Raw genomic sequence first — 23,631 nt, 5'->3', positions numbered from 1 at the left:
TAACAAAGAGAAGTAAAAAAATTTATTGCAGTATTCGCTCCACCAGGTAGTCTGGGGATCCCTTTTCTTGTATTGTTTTCAGGGTGACCTAATACATCAAAATCTACATTTACAAAAACTCCTTCTGCAGATAGGTCATAGATACTGCATGCTTTTTTTTTTCCCCCAACAGAATAAATTATATATCCAGGAGATTCTGCCATTTTACAGCCTGGAAAAGACAATGCTTCCCTGGAAACTGGGCTAAGCTAAAGAAAGCCATCCGCTGCTAGGTTAAACTCCAAGAACACTTTATTAAGAACATTAACAGACTAATTTCCAACATTCACTTGTTTATTTTTAAACAGAAAGTTTTTTTTTTCCAAGATATAAACAATTTTTGTTAAACTATAATACAGTGGGAGTAAAAATGAACTGAGAATCTGTTTCTGCTGCACAACAGCGAAGGGAGCTCCCACAAAAATGTTTGCCCAACATTTCCTTCTTTTGTTCCTGCATCCCAGGTTCCATTCTTACTCTTCATAAAACTGATATTTTTTTTTTTTTGCCAGAATGTTGATATTCAAGTTTTTCTGCCTTTAAAAAAAACTCCTGTAAATTTGGCTGCATGTACAAATTCATTAGCTGGAAGTCCCATCCTTGGCGGCATACAGGGATCGTAAAGTCTGAACAACTTTATTAGTCAGCTTATTAGCACTCGTTAGAGCAATTTTTTTGTAAATAATGTCTGACTCTTTAATAGTGTCTACCCAAGGCACCAGTTTGCGGCCATCACGGCGCTTAGCCTCAGTCCAGGAGCCACTGTAGGAGCCTGCCATCCACTGAACACTGAAGCCATTGCTGGTTTTCTGTACTACTCTTGCAATTTGTGGTCGATCTTTGTACTTTGGACAGCAAATAGCGATGACATCCATGACGTCAACACTTTCATTCATCTGTGCTGCCAACTCCGTAGAGTCTGAATTTCGTTTTGACCTTCTCAATGACTAAAACATTGGGAGGGGGGAAAAAAGACCAAGTGTTACACAAAATAATTTTAGTGAAATTATTGTTTTTATTGCTTTTAATCCCTTGACGCCGGGAGTTGGGATTTCCCAGCACACTTCCATTGCCGGCAATGAGACGCACCGTGACCGCCAGCGCCAAGGGGTTAACATATATTTGTAAAACCATGTATCTCTTAATTTGTACCCGTGTCTTTACTCTTATTGATATATAAAATTATATATACATATGAACCATAAAGCTACATAAAATTTAGCAACAATAAAAAAGGATAACACATATTAATACAATCCAAAGAAAAATTAATAACCCTTTATGCTGGATAAATCTCATTTCTGTTTTTTCTTTTTTATTGTATTTTATGTTAAACTTTCTACAAAAAGATGTATAAATGGATAAGTAGAGAATTTCTATCTACAAAATGTTTTCTCTCATAAGTATTACATTACTTGGTGTACATTGAATAGACTGACATATATAAGCACATAAAAATCATTTTACGTAATACGCTGCGAAATACGTTGACTCCTCCTCCGCCTCACCCCTGAAGTGCCTCCTCCTCTATCCTCCCCATCACTTTCATCATCTTCTGTCTCTGCTGCTGCATTATTTTTAGGGCTGCCTCCTCCAAGCAGCGAGGTAATTGCTTTGTTCCGAGCATTTGTGCTGGCGGACACCTCCCCTTCTTCTTCCTCTTCATCAGGGTCCAGATGTTCCATGAGAAGTTTGAACTACAAAAATTAGATATTAACTTAGAATTTGAGGTAAACATTTCAAACAAGTCTGTCAAATTTCTAAATATTTTCCATGGCAGTGGTTTGATGTTGGTGAAAGAGATTTTAGCTACTGTCCAACTTGGGTGCTGGAAAACGTTTTTTGTAAAGAGCCAGATTGGAAGTATTTTTGGCTCTGCAGGCTAAAATGCAATACAGAAACAAATGCACATAGCTGTTTCAATAAAACTTTATTTTACACCAACAGGCAGTTGATCAGATTTCGCCTATAAGCAAGATGTCACTGACCCTGATCCAAATTATCAAGCAGCCAGTGATTACTAATTACTGACAGACATTTAAAGATTTTCTGCTCCGTCTGCTTTCCACCAAGAGGATATAACAATGAAAGATGTCAAACAATTTAAAAGAACTAAAATAAATGCTAAATTTAAAGTAAAAAGTTTGCAGTCTATGAATAATATGAAAACCATTGTGTAGCTTACATTCTTAGTCAAGAAAATCATGATTAGTTATATTCGACTACCAGCTTTAGTAGATTAAATTTAAAGACTTTAGTTTTACTTTTTAGGACAATCTTGGAAAACATTTTTTAAAACATTAAAAAATTTTATTGTGGTAAAATTATACAACAGAAAATTTACCACTTTAAAGTGCTTAACTCATTGACATGAAGTATATTCATAATGTTGCACAACCATCACTACCATTATTTCTAAAACTTTTACATCATTCCCAAAAGAAACTCAATCTGTACCCATTTAATACTCCCCATTCCTCCCTTCCCACTGGCCCTGGTAAACTTCAGTTCTATTTTCTGTCTCTCTGAATCTGCCCCCTTATTTTTTTTTCCCAGCTGTGCCACATGGCTTTCAGGATCTAAGTTCCCTGACCAGGGATTGAACCCTGAGCCCTCAGCAGTGAAGGTGTGGTGTCCTAACCACTGGACCACCAGGGAATTCCCTGCATTTGCCTATTCTTAAAGACATTTTAAAAGCATAATTAATACACTCACATACACACTTGTTAAATGGGTATATACATACATATATACACGTATGTGTGTGTGTATATATACTTGTACTTCTGTAAGAAAACATGAAAAAGTTATGATATTGGTTGCCAGACGGAAGAGGAAAAGAAATGGCTAAAGAGGGTAGCCCTCTCAAAAGTACTTACATTCAAAAAAGTCATTATCAAAATGAAATATATTCTGGTTTTACTACTCACATCTAGGTACTGTTTTACTATACTCCTCTTCACATCTTCAGTGATTTTGGAATTAGCCATATCACTCCGCAGGAAGTCCAGTGTTTGTTTGGGATGAAAATGAACTCCTGTTTTCCGGTTTATCGCTTTATCATACACTTTTGCAGATTCAGATGGAGAATATTTCTGAATTTTACTGTTTTAGGAAAATAAAACCATTAATGTAAAAATTTTTTCCAGACATTTACATTTAAATGGATTCTAGTTAAGTTTTATTTACTTACAACTAAACTTTGTCATACAGATTTCAACCAGTAAAACTGTACACAAAATAATTTTAAAAAGGGAAGACACAAAATCAAAGATTAAAGAGTATTATTCTCTTGTTTTCCTCAGTACTTGTCTTGAATCAAGGCATCGTTTAAATGAAAGTAGTTTCTCATGTCTATTTTTTAGAACAATGACTGTGACTGTAGGACAGTTTTAATATAATTACTCAGTACTACCTAACTAGTTTACCTTCTTCTAAGATTTTTCATTCTCGACACGGCCAGAATGATTGTCTACAAACCTGCTTCATATTATTAACAACTCTATTTCAAAATCTTTCCATCTCCTTAGCACTGCCCCAAGACTTTACAAGGTTTTAAATTATTTTGAATTACAGGAATACCTTGGAGACATTACAGGTGTGGTTTCAGACCACTGCAATAAAGCAATTATTGCAATAAAGTGAACCACATCAATTTTTTTGTTTCCCAATGAATATAAAGGTTACATTTACACCATATTATAGTCTATTTAAAGTGTGCACCAGCATTATGTTGAAAAACAACACACATATCTTAATTAAAAAATACTTTATTGCTAAAAAGTATCATGAGTCTTCAGTGACTTGTAATCTTTTGGCAATTGTAGCATCAAATATGACTGCTCAAAGACCACCATAAAAATAATAATGAAAAATATTTAAACATTGTTGAGTAACTACAAAATATGACAGAGGCACAAAGGGAACAAATGCTGTTGGAAAAATGGAGCCAACAGACTTGCGTGATGTAAGACAGCCACAAACCTTCAATTTGTATAAAATGCAGTATCTGTGAAGTACAATATAACACAGTATGTCCTACAGTTGCCAACATTTAACATCAAGGTATTTCTCATTAAAATCTGGATTTTCTAGCTTCCCTTGAAAAAATGGAAGCTCTGGCCACACTGTTCCCACTTTCTCCCATGGCAACAAGCTGATGAATATCTGAACCCCAAACATGTTTTTTTCATTTTGTCAATGACCTACCCAGATCCACTTTATCCATTTCATTATCTGGCCCTATGAACATTTAAAGTTTCAATGAATGTGAAAACTATCCAAAATTCAATGGGTATAGGCAGTGTAGTGATTGATGATGAGTAAAATTATAGCACATTCAAAATTATTAGTACTTTTCTATCTCTTACCTTGATAGTGTACATTAAAGACTACTGGATCCTGTTAGAACTTAGCCTAGCTGGTCTGCATCTATTTATTCTTCACTCATAGCTCTTTAAAAACTTGAATTTTCCATCTTTTTTAATATTTACTTTTATGGATTTCATTTATTTTGCTGTTCTGGGTCTTAGTTGTGCATGTGGGATCTAGTTCCCTGATAAAGGATCAAACCCAGGCTTCTTGCATTGGGAGTGCAGAGTCTTAGCCAGTGGACCACCAGGGAAGTCTCTGCCATCTATTTTTAAGGTTAGCCTAATTCTCTAATATCTTTTTAAGGGAGACAACATAATAAGTCTTTTAATTTATGATGCATTATCTCCAATTAGAAGAAAATAGCTTTCCATTCTTTAATAACAGAATGTACAAATAATGGTATATTATACAACAAAAACACTATATAGCAGTTAAAAGGAACAAACTCCTTTTTATAAAAAAGGAGCATTTTTAATATTCAGCATGCAATCAAAACTGGGTTTCATATTTCTTCATTATTTGAACACAGCAAGTTTTTCTTTCACCGCTTACCTATCAGAAAATCCACAGAGATTCTTCAAATGTTGTTTTAACATCAGAAGCAATAAAATACCCTGGGAGACATTTGCAAACTCAATTAAAGGGGCTGAATTTTCTGGCAAACATTTCATCACCGAATTTATATCATCTTCTGAATCCGAATCTGAATCCGAATCTACACGTTTCCGTGACTTTCGAGGCCTTGAGACTTCTTCTTCACTCTCACTTGACTCATTTTCCTTACCAGGAGATGATTTTCTCTCTTTCCTTTTGTCTTTTACCATAGACTGAAAAAAAGAGGAAATTATTCTGTCTGAAAAATATAAAATGAAAATACCACTAACAACTATACATATGCTCCCTTCAACAGCTTCAAAAGTATCCGCAATTTAGTTTCATATATCAGAACTCTCTGACTTTCTGTAAACAACTGGGGATGTAATCTTTAGGGAGATAATGTTCCAAGACTAAATAAAATCCACTCCTCCAACTACTGTGCCACCCTCCCTAAATCCTTCTGGAATATCATTGCAAGGGAAAGAATTTTCTTTCTTTCTTTTTAAGAATTTTCTTATACGATAGCAATGAAAGATAAATTATAGAAGTAACAATTTGGTATATAGGTAAGCCATTAGAGGAAAAGTAATTATAATTTAACTGAGGAAAATATAATAGGTCTTTAATCCCCCCACCTTCTTTTAAACTTTCCCATTTAAGAACTTTTCAGCAAGATAACATGTAGTTTTTCTTAAAAAATTAAATTGTTTCTCTGTACTTTACGAAACTGTTAGGTTTTAAAAAGAAACAAAGCTAACTGGTTTCCAGAGGTGGAAAAGATCAGATTACAAAGCAATATTCAAAATATAACTGTTAAGAAATAAAACAGGAGAAACATGTAAAAGTATATTTACAACAGTTAGTGAAGCAAAATAAGATAACATGATGGATCAAGTTCCTGGGAAGTTATAAACCTCTTAAACTTCAAAGTGCATATTAAACACCTAGACATTTTATTAAGAAAACATTGTGTCAGCAGGTCTAGGGTGGGGCCTAAGGTTCTACAGGTCTAACAAGCTCTCAGGTGAGGCTGGTGCTACTGGTTCTGGTCTGCACTTCAAGTAGCAAGGGTTCAGATACCTCTGTAATTCTAACTCTTAGGTATTAAAATAATCTCCCTGATTTATGAGTTTGACCAGGCTGAGTTTTGGGCACAACGAAACTGTAAAATGAGACTATTTACTTGTATCATCAGGTACATGAAAATATTCCAACTAATTTACAAAGAATGTAAATTACTGAGTGCACCTACTGTATTCCCAGGGCTACACCAGGTGCTTTTACAATTAAACCAACTATATTTTCTTCTTAAAAACCATGAAAGAAAAGATACAAAGTTCACAACAAAAAACTTAGTAAAGATTTTGGGCATACAATATACCAACTTCATTACAATTCGGTGTTCAGGGATAAGGAAATCAATAGCATAAATTTTCTGTGTTCCTTGTAGGTAAGCTATTTATATTCATACCTGTATCTCTTCAAGTGTACTACTGTTATCTATAGTATTTTCAGATTTATAAAAGAGCAAGGTGTTTTAAAATGGGGTTTAAATGGACACTAAGCATTTAAGGTCAGTGCTTAAAGTGGGAGAGATAAAGACATGGGATGACTTACCAACAGAACAATCCATGTATGCATGCATGCATGCATGTATGTGTGCGTGTGTGTGTGCATGTACACATGTGCATGCACGTAAGTATGTACATGTATAAATTCTACCTAAATGATCTGGAATGAAATGGTTTTAAGAACTCTCAATGGAAATGAAATGGCAACTCATTTCCTCTCTCCAACTCAAGCACTATTTAGTTTATTTATTTACAAAATATTTATAAAAACTAGTTTATTTACAAAGATTTTATATACCTGTGAAAACAATAAAAAGAACAATGAGAAACAAAACAGTGAAAAGAGCGTGCCTGCACTGAAAGATGCATTAAGAATAGCAATGTGTGTAACTTACCTCCTTGAATGACTGCAGTAGGTTACTACCAGAAACAGAGAGTGTAATGTCTATATGATGCATTATAAACAGCGGCTCTTCCTGTGTCTGGTATGGAAAACAGGCTAGATTGTCTGCTATATACAAGAGCATATTCACTTCTGTTTTCTGTACATTAAAAAAAAAAAATAGTACACGTTTAGTAGATAATCCAGAAATCCATCATAAAAACCTTTTTAGAAAAAATATTACAGGGTACTTTCACCTCAGTTAATGTTTCAGAAAGGAAGGGACAGGGAGAGAAAGAAGGAAGAAGGAGGAAGCAGAAAAGAAATGGATTTTTTTTTTTTAAGAAACGGATTTTATAGAATAATCTTAAATCCATTTTAAGAGATTTCCTAATGACTTAAACCATGGTACCTTAAAAAGGGAAGAGGTGAATGTTTTTTCAGTGTGCCCAAGTGGAAGTCCTGAAGTTTTCTTATAGAGTATATAGAGTCTTTATGATAAATCCATACCACATCAGAAAGTACACATATGAATTCATGATTATTTATCATTGTGCCTCTAAAAGTTTAACCCATATGGAGAGATCAGTTACACCCAGTTATTCTATCTTCAAAAGTAAGAGGTAATAATCATAGTTCTAACATGTGGGATAAAAAAAATTCAAGTTCATGTACTCCTAAAACAATTGTCAGTTTCCTGTGTGTGTATAATTTAAAATTTCAGAGTCATTCTGACAGAGCTGCCAAAGATTCATACCATAAAAACTCTGATATTGGCAAATTATGGCTACTAATAGTTGTTTGCTTTTAAAAGTAACAGAGACTTTTTTTCAGAACTTCATGATCATACAGAATATAAACAGAAAGACATGTTAATATTTAAATTCCTTTAAAAATATTTATAGCTTTTTAAAAAATAAAAGAAAAGAAAAAAAAGGCAATTAAAAACACTACTTCCTGGTATTTCCCAGGGGGTTTGGTGGTTAAGACACCATGCTTCCACTGTAAGGGGCAAGGGTTTAATCCCTGTTTGGGGAACTAAGATTCCGCACTGCCTGAAGCATGGCCAAATGCTTCCCTAAAATCACCCCCACAAACACACCTTCCTACCATCTCCCTTATCCTGCTGCCCAAACAACATAAAATGCCGTATCAGTGGTAGCAAACAACAAAAATCCCAAAGGACAGATGGCATGAACTTGCTATTAGTATTCATGAAACTCCCACTCTATTTTTTATTTTTAAATATGTATCAATATCTACATGTTAAAGTTGGGAAAATACAGACAACCACCCTCACCTCCCTGAAACCTTTTTCCTTAGTTTTCTCTTCCTAGATCTTTGACTATTCCTCTCCTATTTCTTTCTCAAACCAACTCCTTTTCAAACTGCTTTTAGCAGCATTCTATTTTTTGTGTGCTTAGGAGTCCTGAGAGTCCCTCAGACTGCAAGATCATCAAACCAGTCAATCTTAAGGGAAATCATCCCTAAATATTCATTGGGAGGACTGATGCTGAAGCTTAAATCTCAGGATTTTGGTCATCTGATGCCAACAGCTGACTCATTGGAAAAGTCCCTGATGCTGGGAAAGATTGAGGGCAGAAGAAGAGGGCATCAAAAGATGAGATGGCTGCATGGAATCACTGATGCAATGGACATAGACTTGGGCAAACTTTGGGAGATGGTGAGGGACAGAGAGGCCTGCCATCTGCAGTCCATGGGGCTGCAAAGAGGTGGACACGACTAGGGTACTGAACAACAGGACAAAAATATTCCAGTTATCCTTTGACTATTCTCACAATGTCTCATATAATTTATTCCTTCCTCAGTGTTTCTTCTTTCCTTCCATCCATTCTTTTTCTTCCAACTCTCATCATAACAACCTTATTACCTTCATCGTGAACACAATGCTAAAAAATTTGTGCTCCTAAAATGTTTGTTGTCACATGTACTCATCACTGTATTTAACAACTTTCAATAGTTTTACAGTATCTTTAAGATCCTCCATAAACCATGCCTCACTATGACCTGTTGGTCTAATTAAATAATGAATTTATTCATTATTTCCCACCCATTCTTATCTTTGTACCTTTATTTATGTTTTTACACCTGCTCTGTCTTAAATAGTAGATCCATCTTATCCCCCTACGTCTTCAGTAATTTGTTCCTCCTCTGACATCTTCTGTTGGAGATAGTCAGAAGAAAGCACTATATTATGAAACTTAGATCTCCAATTTAGCATGTCACATGCTGGGTGACAGAGCATCCAGCTAACGACATACAGCAAGCAATGAAATCATGTAGGAGTGAAGCTCAGGAGGAAGAGAAAGCCTAGGGTGGTACAGATACAAACCATTTGGAACTCAGACTATACTAATCTTAACCGCTATCTTACAGGAGGTAAGATCCAATGATGACAAGAGCATCTTATCATACCATTATGGACTCCTATCTAAACCTCTTACACACAGTGAAAACTTAATATTGATCACAGCCCTGATGATGATTAAATTATATTCCAAGTGTTTCTAAAATACAAGTTTATTATATTTATTTGCTAGATAATATAACCAAAAAATTCATGTACTATTTAAAAAGAAAAGGTCTAGTAAGAGGCATCTGCATTCTGGTAATTTTTAGGGCTTCCCTGGTAGCTCAGATGGTAAAGAGTTTGCCTGCAGTGTAGGAGACTAGGGTTTGATCCCTGGGTAGGGAAGATCCCCTGGAGAAGGGAATGGCAACCCACTCCAGTATTCTTGCCTGGAGAATTCCATGGACAGAGGAGCCTGGTGGGCTACAGTCTATGGGGCTGCAAGGAGTCAGACACGACTGAGTGACTAACACCCACAATTTTAATTTTACTTCATTGAAAAAATCTGGTATCAGAACAGCAACAAAGTCAAGTCGTCAAGTGATTAAAATACGAAAAAAAAAATTGTCTTTTTAAAGCTTCACACAAGAACTGGTAAGTTCTATGTGGGAAGATACCACATCTTCATCTTCTAGCACAATGGCTACCATAAAGCGTATGCTGAATACCGTTGTAAAATGATTGAAAACATTCAGAGGTAAGATTAAAGAATGGGATGTTTTATTTTCCTGGCTTATAGTCTTGGCCAATGCAACTTGTGCAATAGCTCCTAAAGGGTCAAAATTGTAATTACACAAAAGTTGGCTTTTCATTAAAGGAGTCTGGTTGAACAAGCAGGGATCTCAGCAGCATAAAACCCAGGACAGTTACTCTAAAACATTAGAGTCTGATATAAACAAGTGGAATTTCACTTTATCTATCTATCCATCGATCCATTCACCCCGAGAAGTGACAGTTTAGTAACATAGTTTATGTGAAAGCATGCTTCAAGGAACTGCTATAAAGTTTATAACATGCTCAGTATGGAGACACAATTATACTTTATCCCTCATTTTATTTTCATGCAAAGTTTTCTCTTCAATACCTTGTAGTTAACATAGACCTAAATAAACACACTTAAGATAGTCACTGTTATTTACTAAAATGATAATATTTTTAAAATGTTGACTACTTTAGGCATAAAGTTTATAGAACATTTATCTTCTTAAAATAAGTTTTTAATGCTTACTGCTGTGTCATCAAAGAGGTTGAGTAAAGAAATCAGAAAGGCGCGTCTGTGCTGACGGTTTCCACGGATCATGGAGTAAAGGTGTGAACACAAAGCACTGGAGGACTCGTCTTGCCTGAAACCCCTCACAGGATCTTTTAGGCATGTGTTGATGGCCTGTTGTACCTGGTAAGACATCTTCATGCCAGCCACTGCTTTCATCTGAAATCAATAAAAGCCTTATTTTTGTCACAGAAATTAAAAGAGCCAAATTAAAAATATAAATTAGAGGTAAACTTTATAATTTGGTTTTATTTAAAATAATAAAAATCATAGAATGCAAACACTGGAAAGAATACTAGAGATCATCTATTGTAATCTGCTCATTTTTATAGAAGAAAAAAATGGAGACCCAGAGGAGCCATCGTTGCCAAGATACACAGTAGGCAGTAGAACCCATGCATCCTGATTTTCATCCAGCATGCATGCTGTATATACTGTTATTTCCAGCTCAATCTTAAAGAGATAATTTTAAAAAGAATAAACAACTTGGGGGACAAACTTAAGATTCCTGTTTAGAAGTAATTAGTAAGCAAAATATTTTATTTGAATATGAATCTGGGTGGGACATTTGCCAAAGAAATGGTTTACCAAAGAACAATATTTAAATTTAGGCTGCACAAGTTAAAAATACATACGTGAATGAATCCAGCATATTTTTTGTCTATTTCCACAAGCTGCTGATCAGCCTTGTTCCGCATAGCTGGTTCTGGGTCTGTGCCCATAGCAATTAAATACGGCACACACTGGAAATAAAAATAAAGAATTCATGAGACATCATAGGAGTAAAAGCTCTATACGTATCTTGACATATATGAAAACGTGCTATGTATCTGGGACACATGAATTTAGCTCACTAGCTTTCCTAGAAATGAATGCCATGTCTTAGTGTTCTTTTAAAAATTATTAATCTTCCCTTAGATTTAGCTAGAAGTAAAAATGCACTGGAGCATCAGTAAAAATTTTTTTTAAGAAGTGATGTGGTGAACTTCAAGCAATTTCAATGTGAGTTTAAAGTTGTATAAAAAAAAAAAACTAAAGGGCTCCCAAACTAAGAATATCCATTTAAGATTATGATATATACTACAAATGAATAATCCAATAATTTTTTAGGCCTGCCTGAATTTTCTTTGTAAAGATACTAAAGAGGGAAAAACAATTTGTCTTCCATACTCAACACCAGAAAGATATAAGCCCCCCCCTCCCAATGCTGATTTTAGATATGGCTTCAATGGTCTGACAGCTGGATAGCTAGTAATCTGGTAACAGCCATACTATCACTGTATACATCTAAAGGTCAGGAAACACCACTACTATGTTAAGTGACTCTGAATTAGAGGTGAGGAAGCCAGTAAAATAGCAACAAACAAATAAAAAACAACTTAAGAAAAGTAAACATAGCACTGAATGAAATGGGTCATAAAGAATCAAACTGAATTGTGGGGTGGGAGAGGTTCACAAAAAAACATTATTAGCTTAACTTGTAAAGATGAAAATAGATTACATACTATTGTATCAGTGTTAAATTTCCTAAATTTGATGACTGCATTATAGTTTTATAAGAGAGTGTTTCTATTCTTAAAAAAATGTATGCTGAGGTATTTAGAGGTAAAAAATTATGATATCTGAAACTTACTATCAAATGATTTAGTGTACGTATGGAGAGATAAAGCAAATGTGGCAAAATGGCAAAATATACATAAAGAGTATAAAGGGCTTAATGTACTACTCTTGTAATTTTTTGATAAATATAAACTTTTAAAGTTTAAAAAAAGATACAATAAAAGCAAACCCTAAGACTATTAAGCATATCAGCAAAGAGCCCTACGTATCTAAAAAATTCAAGAGTATCAACAGAATACTGTACATTTTATTAAGTAATCCTGCCCTGAGCCACAAAGAACAGACTGAATATTCATTAGTGTATTTTGTTTCAGGACACAGAGAAGAACACAGCATAATAATCAAGAATATATTTTTAAAAAGTTAAACAAAACAGCCGAAACAAAAATCTTGAAGGGTACAGGCTGTCGTTATTTAACAACTTCACATCTGCAGCCTATGGTACTCTCCTGAATGTGTCAGATGGTGAATACTACAACATGAGCATTAGCTGCCAATCTCTTGTACTACAAACATGTCTTGAGTACATCATCTAGTCTACACATCCATGTTTTAAGGTATTGGGTCTCGATCTTACTTCCAATTAAAGATGACGGAACAGAGTTCAGATTATATAGGTGACTTTTCTGTGGACTAAAATCCACACTGTAATGATAGATTATACTCTTATCTCCATTTACATTACATGCTGTTGTTAGATTTTAGAGGTAAAAGTAAATGTGAATTAAATCAAATCTATCATCCCTACTTAGAAGAAGTAATACTGAGTACATATTGTGCAAATATAAAGTTTGTATAACAGAATCAACATTATGAATATATATGTACTTTGCAGTTAAAAACAACCTAAAACATGGACTACAACTTGGATTCCTAAGAGTCTGGGACGCACCCCCTGCCCCCAGCCTCCCTGACATTGACAACTAGGAGGAATAAAGAACTACTTATTTTCTAATCACAATGTCTTCAAGTGGCAACAAACTCTTGGTTCTTTCTGTAAGTGCTATTGCTGTAAAACATACTTACCTGAACTGGATGGATAAGACCTTGGTTTAGAGTCAACGCAATGACATTTAGGGCAAAGTGGCGTACACTTGATTGGGTGTGAAAAAACGCCTCAAGCACCTGTTTGAGGTAAAGCTGCATGATGGAACTACTCATCCCTGAGGAAACATCACCCATTTCTTTCAAATCTTCCTGTTTTGCAACCTTCTTCCCTACAAAAGGAAGTAAACATACTAAGAATATGTATATTAACTCTACTAACTACACTAAAATAAGTCACATTTTCAAAAGCACAAAATGTGACAACTGACCCATTGGTCCTTAATTTTTTATTTTTTTAGGTCTGTTAGAGACCCCCTGGAGAACATGATGAGAAAGTATAATCCCTTTCCCTCTGTCAAAATGTTAAGGTCTGCACACACATTCAATTTATAAACTACTTTAGGGAGTTTATGAAGTATCTTCTTTAACTCAACTCCTTTATCTAATATAGGGTAAGTAGGTATCTGGACTAAAAAAGAGTCACAGAGTATGCTAACTGCAGCCCCACTGTGAACTTTGAAAATATATTTTCACTTACAGTCTCTATCTGCCTGCTGCATACGTGTATCTTCTTCTTGTAGGTAGGTCTGGAGGTTTTTTAACACTTGTATTTTTAAATTTACTGAGGAGTTTTTATCAGATAAAATATTATTGTATAGATTTTTCACCTCCTGCTCAAACATCAGACTTGGGTGCTGAATAAAGGCAAATCCTAAAGAAGAGGAAAAAAACAAAAATTCTCTTTGATATATTCATATTAAAATTAAATGTAACATTTATTGAAAATGTTGATAAAGTATATAAAGAGTTCCTTATTTCAAAAATTAAAACTTAAAATGACTGGAAGAATATGCTGGTGGCCTTACCTAGAGAAGTATTAGAGCAGGTACTTCTTCCCCCATGAATTAAAAATAAGAAATTGCATTTCAAAGGAGAATTTCACACAAGAGGAAACCTTGAGGAGGGAGCAGGGCCTAGTGGCTAAGGGAGTGGACTAGGAGTCAGGAGTCTCGGGTTCTATTCCTGGCTCCACCACTGACTTGTCGTGTGACCTTGGGTGAGTCACATAATCTCTCTGTGCCTCAATTCTCCATCTGTAAAATGGGGACAATAACATTTACCACCCACCTACCTCAATGAGATATTTTCAGGATTTAAGAGGTAATGTGTGCATTTTTAGATCCCCAGCGGAAGGTACTAACCTTGGTGCTATTAAAATATACTCATTTGATGAAATGGAGTAGTTCTAAAATAAAGCTAAAATCTATTTATTTCTATATGTTATAATGAAGCCACAATGCTGAATTCTATAATCACAAATTATTACCCATGTTTATTACCCAAAATAATATTGCCCATGTTTATTTGTACAAAATGCTTACTTATGAGATAAAACGAAGATCTTTGATGAGAGCAAGTATTATGGATGCCAAATAACAAACTAAATTCAAAGCATAGAGTGATCAGATAACTAGCCCAAGGTGACACAGGATAACAATGGCCCAGGCAACTTTTATTAACTGGTCTAAAGGCACTATTTTCTGGATAGTACTGCTTCAAATTAAAATTTACACTCTTTGTTCTCTGAATTAGATGTAAAACCATTAGTTTTTGCCATTTTATAGTATGGATGTCCAGACTGAAGTACACATTTGACTTGAAAGGTAATACTCCACCAATACAACTCCCTAGTAAGTGGTATATGAATTTTTACTCTATTTGCTATATGTAATTTTCTGAAAGAGATGAAGAGGAAGATATTAAGACTTAATTAAAAAAAAAGTAAACATTGAAGTTTGGGTACCTTAGAAATATCAGCAATGTCTATGCATTATAAATTACAAACTTTATTAATGCTACTAAATAAAATTTCTAAGTTATTAACCTTAATGAATAGCTTTATATGTATCTGTACAAAGTAAAACAAAACAAACAAAACAAGAGCACAAAAACCTAATTTTTTTTAGTGCATTTAATTCAGGTATCAAGACTTTAAGGCTATCCTTCTCAAATTTCTCCCATATTCCAACATCTTTCCAGATAAACCTCAAAGACCTAACCTAACCACATGTATTTATCACATCAATGCTCTTGGAAAAATAATATAGAAAAAGTATACATCCAGTTGTTCCTATATGGTTGGTTACCATGTGTTTCTATATATTAATAAATAGAAGTTTGTGCAGACTGCCCTTTGTTTTGACTTTAGAAGAGGCAGACACATAAATTGACAATACTTTGCAAAGAAAAATAACAATTAAAAAAATACACAACTACAAATTTTTCTACATCACTTTTCTTTATAAAAGTACTTTGAACCCTATAAAGTAGGGGTAGAAGAAAGTATTGTCACCTCTACTTTACTAATGAGGAAACTGACAAACAAGTTACATGACTTGCTGAAAGTCACCCAGGAAGTCACTGGATGAACCAAGAATGGAACCCAGTTGTTTTAACCCCCAGATGTATATTCTAGACATCAGATCCTACTTTAAACAGAAACATACTTAAATAAATCAACATTGTAGACTCACAAAAATTTTAAAACTTGCTCAACCTCTCAAACAACTAAGAACTAGGAAGAAATCTAGACTTAATTTACCTAGACCAATGATGGCTTTTGTTTGCACTTCTTCATCTGAATGCTTTGTAAAATACATCAATAGTTCAAGTACTTTATCCTTTATGTTAACCTAAGGGGGAAAAACACATTAAAGTGTATAAGGAAGAGTAGCTTAGATCAGTTTTCAACTGTGAAGGAAAATAATATCTAAAAGCAAACTTCTACATGTAAACTTTACTAAAGAATAAATCACCAATACATGTATAAATCCATTAATTTTAGAACAATGTCATTCATTGGGACAGTTAAAAAATAAAAGTGATGCTGACAAAGTGTGCCCACAAATACAAAGCAGGTATAACTTACATTAATTTATTATTACGGACTGGTAACTAACAGATTGGCTTCACAGATTAGAAGCCAGTCTGAAGATCATGTTTTGAATAGCACTGTTTTAGATTAAACCAGACAACTCTAGGGACTTCCCTGGTCTGTCAGTGGTCAAGACTACACGCTTCCAATGCAGGGGGTGCAGGTTCAATCCTGGGTTAGGGAACTAAGATCCCACACGCCGTGCGTGCGTGCTAAGTTGCTTTGGTCCTGTCCGACTCTGTGCAACCCCATGGACTGCAGCCTGTGAGGCTCCTCTGTCCATGGGATTCTCCAGGCAAGAATACTGGAGTGGGTTGCTCTGCCCTCTTCCAGGGGATCTTCCTGACCCAGGGATCAATCCTGCATCTCTTACATCTCCTACAATAGCAAGCAGGTTCTTTACCACTAGACTTCCCTGGTGGCTCAGATGGTAAAGCGTCTGTCTACAATGTGGGAGACCTGGGTTTGATCCCTGGGGGTTGGGGGGGAAGATCTCCTGGAGAAGGAAATGGCAACCCACTCCAGTATTCTTGCCTGGAGAATCCCATGGACAGAGGAGCCTGGAGGGCTACGGTCCATGGGGTCACAAAGAGTTGGACACGACTGAGCGACTTCACTTTCTTTCTTTCACTTTCTTTACCACTAGTGCCACCTGGAAAGCCCTTTCACATGCCGCATATCCAAAAAATAGAAAATAAAATACAATAAAATTAAAACAAAACAAAACCAAAACCCAGACTACTCTAATGCTGCTCATCCTGGGTCATTATAGTCATTTTTTAATGCACAGGTCACATAGTTCTATTTTTTCAGGATACTAAATAATAATATTAGGATCTTTACCTTACTGTTGCCTTTAAAATCTTCCAGATCAAAATCAAAATGCCGACACAGTGCCCCAACAGTGAAAAGGGATCTCAGAAGTGCTGGTTTGTTTGTTAGTAGTGAAGTGTTATTTGGGTCCTCTTGGTGTTGACTTTTTAATTTTGAAATGGCACCTAGTAAAATAAGTAACATTTATTTTTATTATTTATAACAAACCCTCTGTTCTTAAACTGTTATATTCAAATAATTACTGCTAATAAACTAAAACTACATTTTACTAAAATTAAGTAAATTAAACTTAAAATTTACTAAAATTAAACTTTTCTAAGTATTAAACATGTCTAGAAATATGAGGGTATTCCAATTGAGCCTAAAAGAACTAATGTAAGGAAAAAAACGGTATTTAAATTTTATTTTACATAGTAGGCAAAAAACTTACTAACATTTACTTATGAGAAGAAAAATTTCTGAAGTAATCACATTGGGTTATTAAGGGAATATAAAAGATACCAGGAAGTAATGCTTCTGAGAATGGACTATAGAGGACAATCAATCATAGCTCTTATAATTCCCTTATCTTTTATCAGGTATGTTAAAAAGGAACTGTATACTGCAGGATCTAGCAAAATAATTTTAAAGCCCAGGCAGTGAACTTACCATAGTATCTATTGAAACAGGCCCACACAAATTTAAAATTTTGTGTCACTTTATTTACAACTGCCCCAAGACAGCTTACACAATGTTGCACTACCTAAAAGAGAAAAAATGTTACTGTTTAGATAAAAGTTAAAGACAAAGGTAAAAACAAAGGTAAAAGCATGATTAAGTGATTTAAAAACACATGATTTGTGAATTGTATATTGATCAACACAGAGGTGGTAAAGTGAATGCTTACAGTCATGCCGTATTTGATGATAAGCTTCATTAGATCTTCTTCTATAGTGGCAAGGAAAGTTTCACTTGGATGTTCCATCAGTGGTACAACTAGTTCTAGGATTTTTGCAACATTGCAGATAACCATGAAATCATTTTGTGTCTATAAGGATAAAATCAATGCTTTATGAATATCAAAATTTGAAAAGAAACTATATGCAGCTTTATGTATTTGGGGTATTGGTATTATTTTATAGGTATATTATATACATATATATATATACACACACAAGAGTTTCCCCCCGCCTCAAAAAAACCCAAAACAGTATTATTAGGAAAGAGCTTTTTTAAAGTATGAAGGGAAAAGGAGCAGATAGTGACAGGAACCTGGATTCTATTCTAGCTCTGTCACTAATTTACCATGTGATCTTTGAGTCAATTAGTTATAATGCTACAGTTACTGTTTTTCTCCCTAATATGCACTAAAAATCAGTTCTGAACAATGGTGTTTTACAGAGTATTTTACCAAAGACTAGTACATTTTTTAAGATTAGTATTTTTCAAACTAGGATAACAACAATGCAGTAGCTCTCAATTGAGGGTGACTTTCCTGGTGGCTCAGATGGTAAAGAATCTGCCTGCAATGCAGGAGACCCACGTTTAATCCCTGGGTTGAGAAGATCCCCTGGAGAAAATGGCAACCCACTCCATTATCCCTGCCTAGAGAATTCTATGGACAGAGGAGTCTGGCAGGTTATACATTCCATGGGGTCACAGAATCAGACACAACTGAGCAACTGACACTTTCACTTTTACTTTGTCCCCCAATGGATATCTGGCAATATATGGAGACAATTTTGGTTGTCATAACACTGGCATGGGGGGTACTACTTGCATCCCGTGGAGAGAGGTCAAGGATATTGCCAAACATCCTATAACATGCAGAAAAGCCCTTGACAACAAAGAATAACCAGGTCCTGAGTGTCAACAGTGCTGAAGTTGGGTGTTAACAATGGTGCTGTGCTAACCCCTTTTATGACAGAGGAAAGTGCAGAATCCCAGAATTAGGTATAAGTCTCCTTTATTTTAAAATTTAAAATGCTAACATTATAATCTTTATAAATTTTAGAGGTTTTAAAACTGATTAAAAATTGTAGGTAACAGGTGATTAAAATGAGTGAAGGGATAAATTGGTTTTTCTCAAGATAAATTCATTTGAAAATCACTGACAGAATCTTACTTTAAAAATTCATTAAAATTTTTTTGAAACATAACTGACTTGAAAAATCAAGTATATAAAGTATCTTAAAATCTGAAAGAAAAAGTTAAATGAAGATGAAAATCATGAAGGAAAAGAGCTGTAGAATACATGAAATATATGAAATGAATATACATAAGATAGATCAATATCTCAAACATTTAAAGAGTTTTCAAAAAAAGGGTCCACAATTCAAAGGTAAAATAAGCAAAGGATAAGAACAGTCAAATTAAAGAAAATCAAGTTCAACTGGTTAATGCCATAAAAAAAGATGCTAAATCTTCTTGGAAATCAAGGAAGGGAAGCTGAAGCAACAAACAACTACATTCTTTTACATCTGTTAGCCTGGCAAAGAGTACAAAAATGACACAGATCATCATTCACTGGTTTCCAAAGAGGCTATGAAACATGTCCACCAGCAATTCAGCAAGAGCTATTTAGAAACAAAATCAAAACTGCAAAAAACATTCCTTCAATCTAGGAAGTTAATTCCTCAGACTATGCCAAAGAAAAAAAAAGCACCAATATTTAAAAGTATATGAATAGGAATGATTATTAAGGAATTGCCTGTAGTGGCTATCAACAGGAAACAATGTGAATAAAAAATAAATACTCGCCAAGATGGGAAAATGGTTAAACAAATCATAAGATGTTCATAAGATGAATAATACACAGCTATTCAAAAGGATGAATATATATCAGTTGTTTTGAGATTAGTAAAAATGCCTAACAGATACATATATAACATGACTCGATTTTTTAAAAATCTGGTTAATCATTTGTATATGTGTGTCTGCAATTATAGAGACACTGATAAAATGTTCAAGGACACTCCAGATTGCTTATCCTGAAACGAGGAGGGTAGGATATAAAAAACAACAACAAACATTTAAAAAGGTGTCTATCATATATACGATAGCCTTATTTATATAAAATTTTATATTAGAGTGTGTGTATGCATAATAAATTATACAAAATGTTTTCAAGTACATTGCTTTAAAAAATATCAACTGAAACAAGGATAATCAAGGCTCCATTGTTGTTTAAATTCTACAGGTAAAGAGACACGGTATTGAATTCCAGCTCTGGGACTCATTAGCTGTGACACTGGGTAAATTATTTATATTCTCTAAGCTTTTGTTTCCTTATCTGTAAAACTGGGATAATAATGGTACTGACTTCATAATGTAAATGAGATGCTGCATGCAAAATTCTTTAGTGTTTGGCACTGTGCTCAATAACTATTAATTACTATTATTAGTCACAGATTACATATTAATCAGTTTATATTTGGATATAACACAAGCCCTAAAGACAGAAATATATGTTGTCTTAAAAGTTGTTTCAGAAGTATTACATATTATTTTTAATGTATTTATCTTCTGATACTTTCCTCTGGTTTTAAAATTTCTTAGGACATCCTGAAGTTTTTCACCTAGAATTTATTAATTTAGATTGCCAAAAAAACAGACCATAGCAGCAAAACAAATTTAGTAAACAGTTAAAATTAGCTCCTTAGGAAGCTCGGAACATAGGAAGTAAAAAACTAATTAATTACATTCATAGATTTTTAGAGTATTTTAAAATTTACTGTTGTAATAAGCCATTGAATTTACCACGGTGTCATATAAACTGCTAGATTATCTGAATCAAGCAGTATTTAATCTTCACATTTGATTTTAGGAGAACACATGTAATGTTAACTTAAAAACCTAACATCACTGATGATCCTTTATTTTCCATATTCAGCATATTAATACATTATATAAATAAAATACATCAAAAATAACAAATGAAAAGCAAAACCAGAATCCAAGACAGTAAATTTCTCAGTGACAAGAACTTTGCCTCACTCACTGTTTAAGTTCTAACAATAGTTACATTTATTAAGCATTACTGAGAGTTTAGCTTGAGGAGCTTACACAGAAATGAAACCTGAACTTTATTTATAATACATCAGAAAAATGATATTTGTAGATAACTTGCCACAAATATTAGAACCTATATTTGAGTACATAACCCAGTTGATCTTTCAGTGAAAATGACTGTCATCTCTTAGTGAAAATGTGGATGACACAATGCAAATTAAAATATTTACTACATGGTTTAGGTAAGAGAGAAAAACAGGACAGACAGCTCTATACTTACACTACATTTAGTGGTAAGATATGGCTGCATAGTCATGGCATGTTTAACCATGAGCTGGGGTCTTATTTTGCTGAATAAGAACAAAGTGGTTATGCAAGCTACCAATCTTCCAGAATTCACACCTTTATTGTCAGAGTCTGGAAAAACAAACAGAAAATAAGACACTAAAATATGACAAGGCAGTGGAAATTATACAGAATATTATTCAAATTACTCAATACTATCATCTGAATAGATTTAGTACATGCCTCAATACAACAGATTAGCATTGCTTATGATACTAGACTCCCTGATTTTCTATATTATATAAAATTACATGTATTAAGGATAATGGGCAAACAGGCTGCACTATGGAAGGCAAGTTTCACATCAAGGGGAGGAGGACTGAAGTAAAAAGTAGAATGAAAGTTTGGAAGTTTAGAGATGGAATTCTTGAGAATAAACATGGTGTTGGTTAGTATCTAAAAATGCATGGAAATGAGGATGGAGAAGAAATTAGCAAAGGAGGACAAAAACAATTTAGCTGAGGTGATACTGTGTTTAAGGTTACTGGGGAAAAAAAGATGCTGCTGTGATAGAATGTCAGAAGACAGGAATGATAAGTTAAGAAGGTAAACCAGTGCTGTATTAAAGACAAGCAAATGCTGTTCAGGTAAGAGGAAAGTGTAGCTAATTAGGAGAGACAATGTTTCTTGGTTCTTGGGAGTGTTGCTAGTTAGGAGATACAATGTGTCTTGGTTCTTAGGAGTTTTTAGAGGAGATTAGCAATTTTTTAACATTAAGTGCCAACAGTATCACCTTTAAAATCTAGGAAAGAGAAAAAATGGGAAACAGAACAGGAGATACAAAGAAAAAGAGGTAAACATGGAAAATGAAAAAAATAAAAAGACTGCATTAAAATATAAAGAATATCAACAATTTTTACCATAAATGGTACCTCTGTAAAAGGTAAATGGCCCCCAATTCTGAAAACTGACAGAGGCTGACTATTGTTCCTCATTAATATATATTAGGGGATGGGAAGTAATGTTAGTCTTGTGTACTTTTAAGCAATAGATAACAATTATGAATTTTATGATTTTATAATTATTTATATTTTCATTAATAACTTCAATTTTGTGACAATGATAGATAATACAGAATATTAAATGTTTAAGGAATTATTACTAACACCTTTCTAGGTCAAGATTAAGCACATTTTATATAATTATAATTGGTATTAGGAAGGTACTGTAAATCTTTTAAAAACATTTTTATAATAATTTCATTTTGATAGAAATTTTTATATAATTTGAAAGATACTGAACAGTTTTTAGATAAGCACATTTACCTACATACACTAGTCCCTGGATTTACTTTAATTCTTGCTCATTATTATGTTCTATTGAAAGATATGTGAAAGAGATGAGTCCCAAGCTTCTATTACACTGCTGTAAATAATACCAGTCAACTATAATGTAACAATAACCTGGGATTCAGCACCAAACAAAAAACAGAGTTCATTTAAAAGTGAAGTAGTTAATTATTAGGCTAAGCAGAGCGAGAGTCAAAAATAAGAAATGTGCACAAAGTATTTTAAAATATCTTATAAAATCAACTTAATGACCAATATATAAAATGTCTTACCAGCTAGAGATTCCTCATATTTAAGAATGTGCTCAACTAGGTTATCAACAAGTTGAGTACAAGCTTTCTTCACAGGTTTATATGAGGAATCCTCTTCAGACTTCAACAACTATAAGTGTATATATATAAAAAAAAAAATCCCAGTATAATTATTCATTAGACAATAACATAAATGCATCAAAATGTGTCCATAAGTAATTAACAATACTGAAAATGCAAATTCATAATAAAAATATATAACAAATATTTTAAAATATAACCAGTAATTAAAGATAATTCCAAACAATTTTAGTATGAAGTTATTTAAATTGCTATGTATAGAACCTAAGGCAGACTATGAGAGAAGTGAAAACACTGACCTTCCCTTAAGAGTACCCCTCAATGCTAGTTGAGTGATTTTAAAGAATTAGAATTCCGTCCCTCATCATGTCAAGCTCTTTGATTTCTCAAAAAAGTCTATTATGGGTTAATGACATTTTAAAAATAGCTGTAACTACATCTGACTTGCACCTTAAAATCTGCAATTATAAAACACAAGGCTGGATTTCTTCCCTGTGTTATTTTATCAACTTATTAATAAACAATGATAGAGATGTGATACAAATAATGATATGAGGAAAAGAGATCAGTCTAATTATAGCTGAAAAATAAATACAATCTTTCATAATCAGAGGTAAATGGTAACGTCATCAAAG

General features: G+C 33.9%; 1 protein-coding gene across 3 annotated transcripts in view; it reads right to left on the bottom strand.

Annotated features, from left to right (window-relative positions):
• NIPBL (NIPBL cohesin loading factor) overlaps positions 1-23,631 on the bottom strand; it is a 195,787-nt gene continuing 172,156 nt past the window's right edge. For 2 of the 3 annotated variants that reach the window (XM_020901635.2, XM_070476591.1), the window contains 15 exons: positions 22,937-23,045; positions 21,311-21,447; positions 17,927-18,067; positions 17,689-17,782; positions 17,050-17,204; positions 15,874-15,964; positions 13,810-13,983; positions 13,251-13,441; positions 11,240-11,347; positions 10,563-10,763; positions 6,977-7,123; positions 4,966-5,240; positions 2,970-3,144; positions 1,548-1,736; positions 1-986 (listed from right to left, as the gene is read on the bottom strand). In XM_020901635.2, coding sequence (XP_020757294.1) covers positions 621-986; positions 1,548-1,736; positions 2,970-3,144; positions 4,966-5,240; positions 6,977-7,123; positions 10,563-10,763; positions 11,240-11,347; positions 13,251-13,441; positions 13,810-13,983; positions 15,874-15,964; positions 17,050-17,204; positions 17,689-17,782; positions 17,927-18,067; positions 21,311-21,447; positions 22,937-23,045 — 2,553 coding nt within the window. In that variant the 3' untranslated portion in view covers positions 1-620. Of the gene's footprint in view, positions 987-1,506; positions 1,737-2,969; positions 3,145-4,965; positions 5,241-6,976; positions 7,124-10,562; positions 10,764-11,239; positions 11,348-13,250; positions 13,442-13,809; positions 13,984-15,873; positions 15,965-17,049; positions 17,205-17,688; positions 17,783-17,926; positions 18,068-21,310; positions 21,448-22,936; positions 23,046-23,631 lie in introns of all 3 variants that reach the window. The other variant, XM_020901637.2, reaches the window with a different exon arrangement.

Source organism: Odocoileus virginianus, chromosome 14 (genome assembly GCF_023699985.2).
Source record: "Odocoileus virginianus isolate 20LAN1187 ecotype Illinois chromosome 14, Ovbor_1.2, whole genome shotgun sequence".
NCBI lineage: Eukaryota > Metazoa > Chordata > Mammalia > Artiodactyla > Cervidae > Odocoileus > Odocoileus virginianus.
This window is presented reverse-complemented; position numbering and strand designations above follow the sequence as displayed.